The 15,623-nt window shown below is 41.1% G+C and overlaps 1 protein-coding gene across 1 annotated transcript in view; it reads right to left on the bottom strand.

Annotated features, from left to right (window-relative positions):
* Window positions 1-15,623, bottom strand: part of LOC311146835 (astrotactin-1-like) — a gene marked incomplete at both ends in the record, with an annotated part of 251,337 nt that overhangs the window by 132,259 nt on the left and 103,455 nt on the right. The window contains one exon of the mRNA XM_084183432.1: window positions 4,173-4,323. Within this exon, the coding sequence (XP_084039558.1) occupies window positions 4,173-4,323 (151 nt within the window). The remainder of the gene's footprint in view (window positions 1-4,172; window positions 4,324-15,623) is intronic.

Here is a 15,623-nt window from a genome sequence, read left to right on the forward strand (position 1 = left end):
TAATCCCATTTCCTAATGGAGATACATTCCTCCTGCTCCTTCCAGTTTATGGGAATCAGCCATGTGGTGTTGCCACATAGCAATAAATCCTTTCTAGAGAGTTGGATAAGCTTTGCAATTTTCAAATTCGCCAAATAGGCAGATTGGAGAAAGTGAACAATAGAGATTGAATAGGTCTACTTATCCAGCAAGCAGAGTTTCAGGAGGAAAGGGAAGATTTATTCTGTTTCAAATGTCATGGTTGAGGTTATCAAAGTATTTCAGGTAGTCTTAAGAGTTGTTAAATTATCCAGAGTACAGTAATATAATAACCCCTTGGGAATATATATGTAAACTTAAAATTGTACAGTGATTGTTTAGACATTCTATAACGCCCCGTCCAAACCATATATATCTTATCTTCATAAATCACCATTTGTTGGGGGGCTTAGTGTAAAATAACTTTGCCAACATCTCCCCTGGTCCTAGCCAGTCATATTTCATAGGTAGCTTTACGGATTACAGTGGTGCATTAACATGCTCTAGCATCTGTCCACGGAAAGACTGCAGCAGATTCTTCCGAAAGAGGATGAACTATCTTAAATCCCCCTATCGATCCTTAGAGGAAAACATCAGTACTGGCAGGCTGCTGAGCACCTGCTACCCTATAGGAGTACGCTCATAGAATACCTTGGCCAAATATCGACTCAGCTCAGAACTGCTTAGTGCCCAAAATGGGATACAAGTCAGAGCTGGTTGCAGCTGAATGTGGACTACGTCAGTGACAAAGTGCATTGGCTAGCATGAGAAGCATGTTAAGGTGCTTATTCTGAAGTTAAATAAGGTTATGTTCGACCCTGGACAGCTCAGACTTTGGCACAATTGAGCATTCTGTTAAATGTGAGGTATATCTATATGTTTTTGAGGTATATCTATATATATTTTTGAAGGAGTTCACTAGGGGAAAGTATATGTGACTCCCAAACGGCACACCTCATTTTTTAAATGTAAATTTGACAATATGAATAAAGTTAAGTTGTAGTACAGACCAGTAGTACTGTAACTACGTAATGAAATGTCTTCACCAATGGAACATAAAATGAAAGAATACATGTCTATATACCAATTACAAAGGCCAATTAAGACATTGGGGAATATTTCCACCCTGGCAATACTCAGTGCAGGGAGTCTGTAAGTGTGTGATAACAGTCCTAACGTCTGCATCATGTAAATACTAAGGTCTCCTCTGTCGGTAGGTACACATCCCACACCGCAGGCCGACACGCTTTGTTTGGACAGGGCGCAATTTGTTCTGGTGGCAGGCAGGCTGGACAGACAGCCTCACATTTCCCCTGTTCTAGCAGGAGGAGACAAGAGCTAATGAATGGCATAATAATTAGGTGATTATTAGACTTTACTTCCAAACGACTGCACTGTCTCTCCTCAGGAGTGCCATACATCAGCCAAGACAGAGCGGGTCAGGCGGCGTCGGCTCATGCTAGGAGAGATATTAAACATGACGAGACGAGACTGGCAGCATGGACTCAGACAAGGTGTTAATTGATTAGTGGAATCGGCCTCTGGGTCCCAGCCAGTTACCACTATGATTAGACGGATGAAAGCATCATTTATATACCTAGTCACAAGGTAATTGCAAAATGCCAAGTAATATATGCAACAAATGGCACCATCCTGTATATCTTTCCCTAACAAGAACGGACACTTAGTAGGAACTGGTAGGAAAGAAATCTGTCAAAGGCAAAGATTGATTCCTTATTGCGGATTTCGGTGCATGTTAACCATTATTTCTAAGCTTGTAAATGTATTTTTATAAATGGGATGTCCATATTAAACCTTATATTACCATAAAACATAAATCCAGAGCTTCAGGTAGGTCTGGGTGATGCAGACAATAATCCATATCACAATAATAGAAACGGTTATCTCCATAAAAGCATGAGGTATGCTAGGAAATGTTTAGAAATAAAAACCAACATGATGCATATCTATTAATATTCCTTTCAGTATAATCAGTTGCTGAAAATATCAGGGCTTTTGCTCCATGACAGCATTAAGAGAGAAAACAAATAGAAAATGAAAATATGATGCTAATTTGATGATTGAATGTATTTTGCAGCTGCATGAACTGGGGGCACAGGTCTAAGTATTTCATAAAGCTTGAGCATGTTAACAAATACCATCTGAGACTGTTGTCTACTTCAGAGCTCAGTGGTAGAAATGCTATCATTGACTAATTTAATTAACAGGACCTCTGTTAATGTCACACCCTGACCTTTAATGCCTGTTGTTTCTTGTTAGTTTGGTCAGGGTGTGAATGTTGATAGTTTCTAGAATCTGTATTTCTATGTTGGCCGGGTGTGGTTCCCAATCAGAGGCAGCTGTCGATAGCTGTCTCTGATTGGGGATCATACTTAGCTAGCCATGTTGCCTACCTGTTTTGTGGGATCTTGTTTCTGTGTGTTTGGCTTGTTTGATGTTAGCCTTTAGAACTTCACGTTACGTTGCTTTTGTTGTTTTGTTCGGGGTTTATTTAATAAACAAACATGTACGCATACCACGCTGCACCTTGGTCCAATCCTGTACTCAACGAACGTGACAGTTAATTCTGTTCTCATGTCCTCCGGCTCTGACGACACCTGTATACAGCTTTGTTTGTTGTCTGTGTTCTATGTCCTGTGTTTTGCGTTGTTTTTATTTTTATTATATTTTTATTTTTATTTTTTGCGCCTTGGGTGTGAGAAATACGCTTTACAAATTAAATGAATTATTAATATTTATTATTATCCTCATTTAATTTCATATAAGAATAATTTCCACAACATTACATAGATTTATTTAGTGCCCTCTGATATTGCAATGCTCTTACCTGTGTTTAAACATCAAACCCTGCAATATATTTTGTAAAAATCAATACATTTAGTCATGACTTTTAGATACTGGAAACCATTGATACAATAGGTCACAGGTCATGTACATCTATTATAAGAAGTGCAATGTCAGGGAGTCTGCACGCTGTTGGTTGTGAACTCTGTGACAGCTGCATGTAGGTAGGTCTGTCCACCAGCACCATTAGAGCAGAAGGAAAATGTTCTCAACGGGGGCAATACATTGTTTGCTAAATCTAATTGCTTGGCAAGGAAATTACATTTTCTTGAGCAGCAGGATTGTGACATTTACAAGCCGCAAAGAAACAAATGAGGTGATTTTCTACGCATTTGTATCTGAATGAACAGCAAACCAAGTCAGGCCTTCTAACAAACAGGAATCTGAATTGCATTGGTGCAGAAAATTGATGTATTTTCAGATGATGCTAGGGACCCCAAAGCTGTGAAACACTTACATTGATGTTCAAGTATGGCCTCTGTACTCAAATTGCAATTGTTAACTGTGACGGATACAATTATGAATGTCTGTTGTCGATTAAAATAGTGTCTGCTCATATATAATTAATACAGTTCCTACACAAACATCTTGGTCAAAACCGGTTTAGACATTACATACAGCCCACTGCTGAGTCAGAGAATGGTCTTGATAGCCATGTCAAACCAATGTTTTGAGACAGTCTTCTGATTACTAATGTTTTTTTGTTTTTTAAAGTTCACTGCAGTAATACAAATGTGATGTTTTATCAATACAGTGCAGACATTTGAAACTGAAATGCATAGAAAATGTGCCTTAGATCTGTCCTACTCATGCACCAAATTGATATTATCTATCTCATTCTAATATCATGCATTGAGGGTGGGAGGGCATAATATTGGGGAAATGTAAATCAAGAAATGATTATCATTTGATACTTCCGAAAAGTTGATCTTCAAACCTAATGCTACAGAAAGATAATCTGATCAGAAATGCTGGATCATCTCTCATCTGATTCGAAATGCTGGATCACCTGAAACTCATGTCTTGAGTGCATCACATCATAGTACTTGAAAAGCAATTAAATTGTCTTAAAGATGGTTGACAGCTTGAGTTTTTCACATCTTTCACCAAAAATGTGTCGCGAAACACCAACAAACACTAGGAGTACAGATTTTTTGTAGGATATGAACCATGGACAGATGGTGAATGAAATAAAACATGCCTGGTTCATTTCATGGCCGCTAAGCAAACATAAAAAGAGGCAGTACTCTGAAGGTGGCCATCTCCAGGCGGTACAGTGACTCACTCACCACACATCCACTGGAATCAAGCTTGCGGTCAGAGACGCAGCGGAAGTTTCGGCTACAACCACCATTGTCCTTTGAGCAGTCGCGCACCGGGCCAAACGAGTCCAGCAAAACCTCCAGACTGTCAAACGATGAGGAGATCATCAGCTCTTCTCTGGCAAAATAAAACACAAACATAAACATTATAATCTTCCACCTCAGCAAAACACAAAATCATCAGTCACTAGCGATCAAATGGCCCTCTTTGGTTACTGTCTGTTGATTGAAAATTGGTTCATTGTCCTCATCAGAAAACAATGCACCAAATACATCTTTAATTTTGAAACTTTATGATGAACATGCTTCAGTCAGAGCAGCCAAAACCTGAATTTCAAAGCAACCCTGCTTTGCAAAGGGCCTAAGATGTGTTTGATGAATAGCAATGAGTTTACCATATGTGCTTTATTGCTATAACCTTGCTCCAAGCCATCTGTTTTGTCTCTATTATGTGAAATATTTCAAAGACTTCACATTGAAATATGAATAGCAAACGTGGAAGAAGAACAAAGCTTGGGCATACATTCTTATTTTCAGGATGCTAAATCACCATGCTATTGAAGTGGAATATATATGATAAACTGAGTACTTTTATAATAACACTGCCATGAACCTTGCCTAGGGGAAAGAAAGAATAGCCTCTATTGTTTTGCAGATAGTATTTATTTGCTCCCTCACCCAATCCCAGAATGCTTCCCCGGAGATTGCCTGAAATAAACATATTTGATATTTCAAGATTTTATCAAACTACCCAATTTTATTTTATAATTGAGTGTGGGCATTGTCTTTATACATTTACGGCGAACTAACCCAACAGGTCACACAGATAATGATGCATTTGTATTAAGTACGGAAAATAACCTTTGTATTTAAATCAAATCAAATAAGGTGTAGACCTTACAGTGAAATGCTTACTTACAAGCCCTTAACCAACAATGACGTTTTAAGAAAGAATACCCAAAAAATCACAAAAGAATAAAATATAAAATAATACGAAATAAAAGTAACAAATATTAAAGAACAGCAGTAAAAATAACAATAGCGAGGCTATATACAGGGGGTACCGGTACCGAGTCAATGTGCGGGGGCACAGGTTAGTCGAGGTAATTGAGGTAATATGTACATGTAGGTAGAGTTATTAAAGTGACTATGCATAGATAATAAACAGAGAGTAGCAGCAGCGTAAAAGGGGGGCATAGCAAATAGTCTGGGTAGCCATTTGATTAGATGTTCAGGAGTCTTATGGCTTGGGGGTAGAAGCTGTTTAGAAGCCTCTTGCACCTAGACTTGGCGCTCCGGTACTGCTTGCCGTGCGATAGCAGAGAGAACAGTCTATGACTAGGGTGGCTGGAGTCTTTGACAATTTTTAAGGCCTTCCTCTGACACCGCCTGGTATAGAGGTCCTGGATGGCAGGAAGCTTGGCCCCAGTGATGTACTGGGCCATATGCACTACCCTCTGTAGTGCCTTGCGGTCGGAGGCCGAGCAGTTGCCAAATCAGGCAGTGATGCAACCAGTCAGGATGTTCTCGATGGTGCAGCTGTATGACATTTTGAGGATCTGAGGACCCATGCCAAATCTTTTCAGTCTCCTTAGGGGGAATATGTTTTGTCGTGCCCTCTTCACGACTGTCTTGGTGTGCTTGGACCATGTTAGTTTGTTGGTGATGTGGACACAAAGGAACTTGAAGCTCTCAACCTGCTACACTACAGCCCCATCGATGAGAATGGGGGCGTGCTCGGTCCTCTTCTTTTTCCTGTAGTCCACAATCATCTCCTTTGTCTTGATCACGTTGAGGGATGTTGTCCTGGCACCACACGGCCAGGTCTCTGACCTCCTCCCTATAGGCTGTCTCGTCGTTGTTGGTGATCAGGCCTACCACTGTTGTGTCATCCGCAAACTTAATGATGGTGTTGGAGTCGTGCCTGGCCATGCAGTCATGAGTGAACAGGGAGTACAGGAGGGGACTGAGCACGCACCCCTGAGGGGCCCCCGTGTTGAGGATCAGCATGGCGGATGTGTTGTTACCTACCCTTACCACCTGGGGGTGGCCCGTCAGGAAGTCCAGGATCCAGATGCAGAGGGAAGTGTTTAGTCCCAGGGTTCATTAACTTAGTGATGAGCTTTGAGGGCACTAAGGTGTTGAACGCTGAGCTGTAGTCAATGAATAGCATTCTCACATACAGTTGAAGTCGGAAGTTTACATACACCTTAGCCAAATACATTTAAACTCAGTTTTTCACAATTCTTGACATTTAATCCTAGTAAGAATTCCCTGTCTTAGGTCAGTTAGGATCACCCCTTTATTTTAAGAATGTGAAATGTCAGAATAATAGTAGAGAGAATGATTTATTTCAGCTTTTATTTATTTCATCACATTGCCAGTGGGTCAGAAGTTTACATACACTCAATTAGTAATTGGTAGCATTGCCTTTAAAATGTTTAACTTGGGTCAAACGTTTCGGGTAGCCTTCCACAAGCTTCCCACAATAAGTTGGGTGAATTTTGGCCCATTCCTCCTGACAGAGCTGGTGTTACTCAATCATGTTTGTAGGCCTCCTTGCTCGCACACGCTTTTTCAGTTCTGCCCACAAATGTTCTATAGGATTGAGGTCAGGGCTTTGTGATGGCCACTCCAATATCTTGACTTTGTTGTCCTTAAGCCATTTTGCCAAAACTTTGGAAGTTTGCTTGGGGTCATTGTCCATTTGGAAGACCCATTTGCGACCAAGCTTTAACTTCCTGATTGATGTCTTGAGATGTTGCTTCAGTATATCCACATCATTTTCCTTCCTCATGATGCCATCTATTTTGTGAAGTGCACCAGTCCCTCCTGCAGCAAAGCACCCCCACAGCATGATGCTGCCTACCCCCTCCCCCACCCCCCTTTCGCACCAAAGTACGTTCATCTCTAGGAGACAGAACGCGTCTCCTTCCTGAGCTGTATGACGGCTGCGTGGTCCCATGGTGTTTATACTTGCGTACTATTGTTTGTACAGATGAACGTGGTACCTTCAGACGTTTGGAAATTGCTCCCAAGGATGAACCAGACTTGTGGAGGTCTACAATTATTTTTCTGAGGTCTTGGCTGATTTTTTTTGATTTTCCCATGATGTCAAGCAAAGAGGCACTGAGTTTCAAGATAGGCCTTGAAATACATCCACAGGTAGACCTCCAATTGACTCAAATGATGTCAATTAGCATATCAGAAGCTTCTAAAGCCATGACATCATTTTCTGGAATTTTCCAAGCTGTTTAAAGGCACAGTCAACATTTACATTACATTTTAGTCATTTAGCAGACGCTCTTATCCAGAGCGACTTACAGTTAGTGAATACATATATTTTTTTATACTGGCCCCCAGTGGGAATCGAACCCACAACCCTGGCGTTGCAAACGCCATGCTCTATCAACTGAGCTACATCCCTGCCGGCCATTCCCTCCCCTACCCTGGACGACGCTGGGCCAATTGTGCGCCGCCCATGAGTCTCCCGGTCGCGGCCGGCGGCGACAGAGCCTGGAGTCAACTTAGTGTATGTAAACTTCTGACCCACTGGAATTGTGATACAGTGAATTATAAGTGAAATAATCTGTCTGTAAACAATTGTTGGAAAAATTACTTGTGTCATGCACAAAGTAGATGTCCTAACCGACTTGCCAAAACTATAGTTTGTTAACAAGAAATTTGTGGAGTGGTTGAAAAACAAGTTTTAATGACTCCAACCTAAGTGTATGTAAACTTCCGACTTCAACTGTATGTACATACATATAACTAGGAATAAAGTGACAGATAGTAAACAGTAGCAGCAGCGTATGTGATGAGTCAAAAAAGTTAGTGCAAAAAGGGTCAATGCAGATAGTCCGGCTAGCTACTTGGTTAACTATTCAATAGACACTATCACTGTAGATTTTAACCTTAAAGCTTTCTATGTAGAAAGATGAGCCCATTTACCCTAATCTTCAATTATATATTTGATTAACAAGAACATTTAAGCAATAGGAAAGTCCTCTCTGCTCATAATGCAGAAAAGGCACAAAGAAGAGATATCCATTCAGGCTATTAGCCGTTGAAAAATACAGGCTGGCTAATTGCTTCTCTTTGCCCTGTAATTTGCCTTGCATTATACTTTACTCTTTATAGGTGAGTCACAGTTAAAATGGAAGGAAACACTGTATGTTGTGAGTATTCTGATGCCAAGTCTGCAGATCATTCTACATGTATCTATGAATACTCTGAGCTCTACATGGCTTAACTAACAAAACGTTCCTCCATCTCATTTCTGTTGCTATATAGGATAACAAGATAACAAGGAGTAGAAGCAAGTAACTAAATCTAACCCTGTAAATGGTTCGTTAAATGAGGAGAGAAAGTTGAACGCTGACTCTTTGAAACACAACTTTAATGAAAACTGGTGCCCAATGCAGTCAAAATACAAATATTGTACAACAGCTGACAAAACTAACACTGTAAAAGTGTGAAAGAATCAGTGTTATTTCATGATAGTTGCTGGTTGTAAAAAAAACTTTTAATCAGCAGGTTTTGCATGGGTGGAGTTTCGGCTTGCCTGGTGGCATCACTAGATTGTAAATTAGGTAATAGACCAATAACAAAGAGAGTTCCCAACCTCTCTGCCAAATAACAGCTAGTTTTCTGTTTCCCCTCCCCACTCAGACAACTCCCAGACAGCCTAAGCAAAATGATTGCTTGAGAAATATGTTTTGGCAAAAAAGCTAGTTTTGTTTCTTTTTGACAATTTTAATGGAAAACTATTACAGTAAGGTACATAATTTTGACCCAAAAATTATTTGATATGGATGTAAAAACGGCTGCATTGGGCCTTTAAGAAAAGTCAAGTTTAAAGATCTTATGTCATCCCTTTTTGTAATTTTTATGAAGTCAATGAATTAAGGCACAGCCACTTTTAGATCAGAGCCTTTTCCTCCTTGTGTTCCTGCCAGAGAGTAAAACGTGGTGACAAATGATTTTCAAACAAGGCCTCAGATGGAGCATGCAGCTCCAAAGCCTAGTAAATTAGCAGCATCTAGAGGTGGTAGGTAGCTGTGGTGTGTGTTACTGCCCTTGGGGGACTCAACGTGAGCGTTCATCACATCATAAATCACAAGACATGGAGTTATTCACTCAGTTTTCAAGAAAGCTGCCAAATGATAAATAGAATATAAAATCCCGGGAAACAAGTAGGGTGTAATGTGATACTGTATAATATGGGAGAATAGTTCGCATTATTGCAGTAAAAAGAGAGATGTGCACACAGAAGGTACACTAGGAGAAAGAGGACTGTGGTAGTCTACTGCTGAGAAAGCAATACTTAAAAGGATACTGATTTTGGCAGAGTCAGATGAACTGGTGGATACCATTTATTTGTCTCTGTGTCCAGTATGAAGGAAGTTATCGGTAGTTTCACGGGGCCATGGCTGGATACCCATAGACCTCCAGCCGCAACTACCTCTAACTTCCTTTATACTGGACACAGAGACATAAAAATGGCATCCACGAGTTCATCTGACTCTGGGGAAGTAGATAAAGGGCCTCATTGCCAAAATGCTGAAGTATCCCTTTGAGGAAAACACATTATCAAAATGATATTCATTGTTTGTGGTTTTACATGACCAGTAATATGTTTTTGTTGTAGCCAGTCACTTGTCTTTGGCCTGTTGTTCAAAAGTGCAGACGTTGTGGGCTACATCATTACTATTCTGAGTTCAGCTGAGAAAAGAGATTCCTAACTATTTTAGTGCTTCACAGAGAAGAATACAAATGTCTAAAGATTAATCAACTTCTGTAAAAGCCAAATGAATCAGAGGAAAATCTGCCCTTTTGTTAATGGTATTCAAGTTTCCAGTAAAAAGCCATCCTCCAACTAATATAGAGCCCGGTTTTCATGATCACCCATTCAAATATTCAGGATCAAATAGATTTGTATACCTACTCCATAATAATCCACTCCATGTTTTCTCTCTTGTAAGGTTGGCTCCCAATTCACCATTGAATTTGGTACAGTGCCTCTAATGACGCTCCAATGCTGAACAGAGAGGTTGTGACTGTAACGAACTGAATGACGATTTGTGACATCCAGTTAACAAGGATCATCATCATCATCATCATCATCATCATCATCATCATCATCTCCGTTCAATATCAGCTGAAAAGGATGATGGATCTTGCTACTCCTGTTCAACTTTGACTCAGTAACCTAACATCATGGTACTGAGAATGATATGTTAATATCAAAGTGAATTCCTCAAAGTCTGCTAGTTTAAAAGCTTTTCAACGTCATTAAGTCTTGGATGTGCTGACATGATTTTGTAATTGTGTTGTTTATGAATAATAAGATATGGATATTTCATTGATGAAATCAAGTGCATGCATATCTTCACTGTTCCCCAAAAGATATCAGGGCTATCTACAGTGCCTTCGGAAAAATGTCAGACCACATTTTTTCCACATTTTGTTACGTTACAGCCTAAAATGGATTCAAAAAGAATAAAAACATCAATCTACACACAATACCCCCTAATGACGAAGAGAAAACAGGTTTTTAGCAATTTTCGTACATTTCTTTAAAAAATATATAAAAAATACCTTACTTATATAAGTATTCAGACCATTTGCTATGAGATTCGAAATTGAACTCAGGTGCATCCTGTTTCCATTGATCATCCTTGAGATGTTTCTTTACCTGTGGTAAATTCAATTGATTGGATATGATTTGGAAAGGCACACACCTATCTACAGTTGAAGTCGGAAGTTTACATACACCTTAGCCATATACATTTAAACTCAGTTTTTCACAACTCCTGACATTTAATCCTAGTAAAAATTCCCTGTCTTAGGTCAGTTAGGATCACCACTTTATTTTAAGAATGTGACATGTCAGAATAATAGTAGAGAGAATTATTTATTTCAGCTTTTATTTCTTTCATCACATTCCCAGTGGGTCAGAAGTTTACATACACTCAATTAGTATTTGGTAGCATTGCCTTTAAATTGTTTAACTTGGGCCAAACGTTTCGGGTAGCCTTCCACAAGCTTCCCACAACAAGTTGGGTGGATTTTGGCCCATTCCTCCTGACAGAGCTGGTGTAACTGAGTCAGGTTTGTAGGCCTCCTTGCTCGCACACGCTTTTTCAGTTCTGCCCACACATTTTCTATAGGATTGAGGACAGGGCTTTGTGATGGCCACTCCAATACCTTGACTTTGTTGTCCTTAAGCCATTTTGCCACAACTTTGGAAGTATGCTTGGGGTCATTGTCCATTTGGAAGACCCATTTGCGACCAAGCTTTAACTTCCTGACTGATGTCTTGAGATGTTGCTTCAATATATCCACATAATTTTCCTTCCTCATGACGCCATCTATTTTGTGAAGTGCACCAGTCCCTCCTGCAGCAAAGGACCCCCACAGCATGATGCTGCCACCCCCGTGCTTCACGGTTGGGATGGTGTTCTTCGGCTTGCAATCAACCCCCTTTTTCCTCCAAACATAACGATGGTCATAATGGCAAAACAGTTCTATTTTTGTTTCATCAGACCAGTGGACATTTCTCCAAAAAGTATGATCTTTGTCCCCATGTGCAGTTGTAAATTTGACGAACATATCAAGACTGTTTCAAGGACAGCTTTTTTCCATCTACGTAACATTGCAAAAATCAGAAATTTTCTGTCCAAAAATGATGCAGAAAAATTAATCCATGCATTTGTTACTTCTAGGTTAGACTACTGCAATGCTCTATTTTCCGGCTACCCGGATAAAGCACTAAATAAACTTCAGTTAGTGCTAAATACGGCTGCTAGAATCCTGACTAGAACCAAGAAATTTGATCATATTACTCCAGTGCTAGCTTCCCTACACTGGCTTCCTGTTAAGGCAAGGGCTGATTTCAAGGTTTTACTGTTAACCTATAAAGCGTTACATGGGCTTGCTCCTACCTATCTTTCCGAGTTGGTCCTGCCGTACATACCAATACGTACGCTACGGTCACAAGACGCAGGCCTCCTAATTGTCCCTAGAATTTCTAAGCAAACAGCGGGAGGCAGGGCTTTCTCCTATAGATCTCCATTTTTATGGAACAGTCTGCCTACCCATGTGAGAGACGCAGACTCTGTCTCAACCTTTAAGTCTTTACTGAAGACTTATCTCTTCAGTAGGTCATATGATTGAGTGTAGTCTGGCCCAGGAGTGTGAAGGTGAACGGAAAGGCTCTGGAGCAACGAACAGCCCTTGCTGTCTCTGCCGGGCCGGTTCCCCTCTCCACTGGGGTTCTCTGCCTCTAACCCTGTTGCAGGGGCTGAGTCACTGGCTTGCTGGTGCTCTTTCATGCCGTCCCTGGGAGGGGTGCGTCACTTGAGTGGGTTGAGTTACTGACGTGATCTTCCTGTCTGGGTTGGCGCCCCCCCTTGGTTTGTGCTGTGGTGGAGACCTCTGTGGGCTATACTCGGCCTTGTCTCAGGATTGTAAGTTGGTGGTTGAGGATATCCCTCTAGTGGTGCGGGGGCTGTGCTTTGGCAGAGTGGGTGGGGTTATATCCTTCCTGTTTGGCCCTGTCCGGGGGTTTCTTCGGATGGGGCCACAGTGTCTCCGGACCGCTCCTGTCTCAGCCTCCAGTATTTATGCTGCAGTAGTTTATGTGTCGGGGGGCTGGGGTTAGTTGGTTATACCTGGAGTACTTCTCCTGTCTTATCCAGTGTCCTGTGTGAATTTAAGTATGCTCTCTCTAATTCTCTCGTTCTCTCTTTCTCTCTGAGAACCTGAGCCCTAGGACCATACGTCAGGACTACCGGGCATGATGACACCTTGCTGTCCCCAGTCCGCCTGGCCTTGCTGCTATTCCAGTTTCAACTGTTCTGCCTGCGGTTACGAAACCCCTACCTGTCCCAGACCTGCTGTTTTCAACTCTTAATGATCGGCTATGAAAAGCCAACTGAGAGACCTGAGCCCTAGGACCATACGTCGGGACTACCGGCCGTGGTGACTCCTTGCTGTCCCCAGTCCGCCTGGCCTTGCTGCTATTCCAGTTTCAACTGTTCTGCCTGCGGTTATGGAACCCCTACCTGTCCCAGACCTGCTGTTTTCAACTCTTAATGATCGGCTATGAAAAGCCAACTGAGATTTATTCCTGATTATTATTTGACCATGCTTGTCACTTATGAACATTTTTGAACATCTTGGCATGGTTCTGTTATAATCTTCACCCGGCACAGCCAGAAGAGGACTGGCCACCCCTCATAGCCTGGTTCCTCTCTAGGTTTCTTCCTAGGTTTTCGCCTTTCTAGGGAGTTTTTCCTAGCCACCGTGCTTCTACACCTGCATTACTAGCTGTTTGGGGTTTTAGGCTGGGTTTCTGTACAGCACTTCGAGATATTAGCTGATGTAAGAAGGGCTATATAAAATAAAATTGATTGATTGATTGATAAACCGTAGTCTGGCTTTTTTATGGCGGTTTTGGAGCAGTGGCTTCTTCCTTGCTGAGCGGCCTTTCAGGTTATGTCGATATAGGACTCGTTTTACTGTGGATATAGATACTTTTGTACCTGTTTCCTCCAGCATCTTCACAAGGTCCTTTGCTGTTGTTCTGGGATTGATTTGAACTTTTTGCACCAAAGTACGTTAATCTCTAGGAGACAGAACGTGTCTTTGTGTCATGCACAAAGTCCTAACCGACTTGCCAAAACTATAGTTTGTTAACAAGACATTTGTGGAATGGTTGAAAAAGTAGTTTTAATGACTCCAACCTAAGTGTATGTAAACTTCCGACTTCAACTGTATCTACAATACAAAACGTTTAATACCACCATACAGCAATATCACAATGTGTGCGTATGCATGTGTCTGTACCTTTGTGTGTGTCTCTTCACAGTCCCCGTTGTTGTATTTTTACCTTTTTCTAAAATCTGTTTATACTGCTTGCATCAGTTACCTGATGTGGAATAGAGTTCCACGTAGTCATGGCTCTATGTAGTACTGTGCGCCTCCCATAGTATGTTCTGGACTTGGGCACTGTGAAGAGACCTCTGGTGGCATGTCTTGTGGGGTATGCATGGGTGTCTGAGCTGTGTGCTAGTATTTTAAACAGACAGCTTGGTACATTCAGCTTGTCAAAACCTCTTACAAAAACAAGTAATGATGAAGTCTATATCTCTTCCACTTTGAGCCATGAGAGATTGACATGCATGTAATTAATGTTAGCGTGTACTTTTAAGGGCCAGCCGTGCTGCCCTGTTCTGAGCCAACTGCAATTTTCCCAAATTCCTCTTTGTGGCACCTGACCACACTACTGAACAGTAGGCTAGGTGTGACAAACCTAGTGCCTGTAGGACCTGCCTTGTTGATAGTGTTGTTAAGAAGGCAGAGAAGCGCTTTATATGGACAGACTTCTCCCCATCTTAGCTACTGTTGCATCAATATTTGTATTTGTATTTGCCAAGGCAACATCTACTCTTCCTGGGGTCCAGCAAAATTAAGGCAGTTATACATTTTAATTAAAATTAAGACAGTTACAGGGTTACTCCAATCAGTTTAGTCACCTCAACTTGCTCAATTTCCACATTATTCATTACGAGATGTAGTTGAGGTTTAGGGTTTAGTGAATGATTTGTCCCAAATACAATGCTTTTAGTTTTGGAAATATTTAGGACTAACTTATTCCTTGCTACCCATTCCGAAACTAACTGCAGCTCTTTATTAAGTGTTGCAGTTATTAAGTTGCTGTAGTAGCTGACATGTATAGTGTTGAGTCATCCACATACATAGACACACTGGCTTTACTCAAAGTCAGTGGCATGTCGTTAGTAAAGATGGAAAAAAGTAAGGGGCCTAAACAGCTACCCTGGGGAATTCCTGATTCTACTTGGATTATGTTTGAGAGGCTTCCATTAAAGAACACCCTCTGTGTTCTGTTAGACAAGTAACTATTTATCCACATTATAGCAGGGGGTGTAAAGCCATAACACATATGTTTTTCCAGCAGCAGACTATGATCGATAATGTCAAAAGCTGCACTGAAGTCTAACAAGATAGCCCCCACAATCATTTTATCATCAATTTCTCTCAGCCAATCATCAGTCATTGGTGTAAGTGCTGTGCTTGATGAGTGTACTTCCCTATAAGCGTGCTGAAAGTCTGTTGTCAGTTTGTTTACTGTGAAATAGCATTGTATCTGGTCAAACACTATTTTTTCCAGAGGTTTACTAAGGGTTGGTAACAGGCTGATTGGTCGGCTATTTGAGCCAGTAAAGGGGGCTTTACTATTCTTGGGTAGCGGAATGACTTTAGCTTCCCTTCAGGCCTGAGGGCACACACTTTTTAGTAGGCTTAAATTGAAGATGTGGCAAATAGGAGTGGCAATATCGTCCACTATTATCCTCAGTAATTTTCTGTCCAGATTGTCAGACCTCGGTGGCT

This window comes from Coregonus lavaretus (genome assembly GCF_964263955.1).
Source record: "Coregonus lavaretus genome assembly, chromosome: 19".
Lineage (NCBI taxonomy): Eukaryota > Metazoa > Chordata > Actinopteri > Salmoniformes > Salmonidae > Coregonus > Coregonus lavaretus.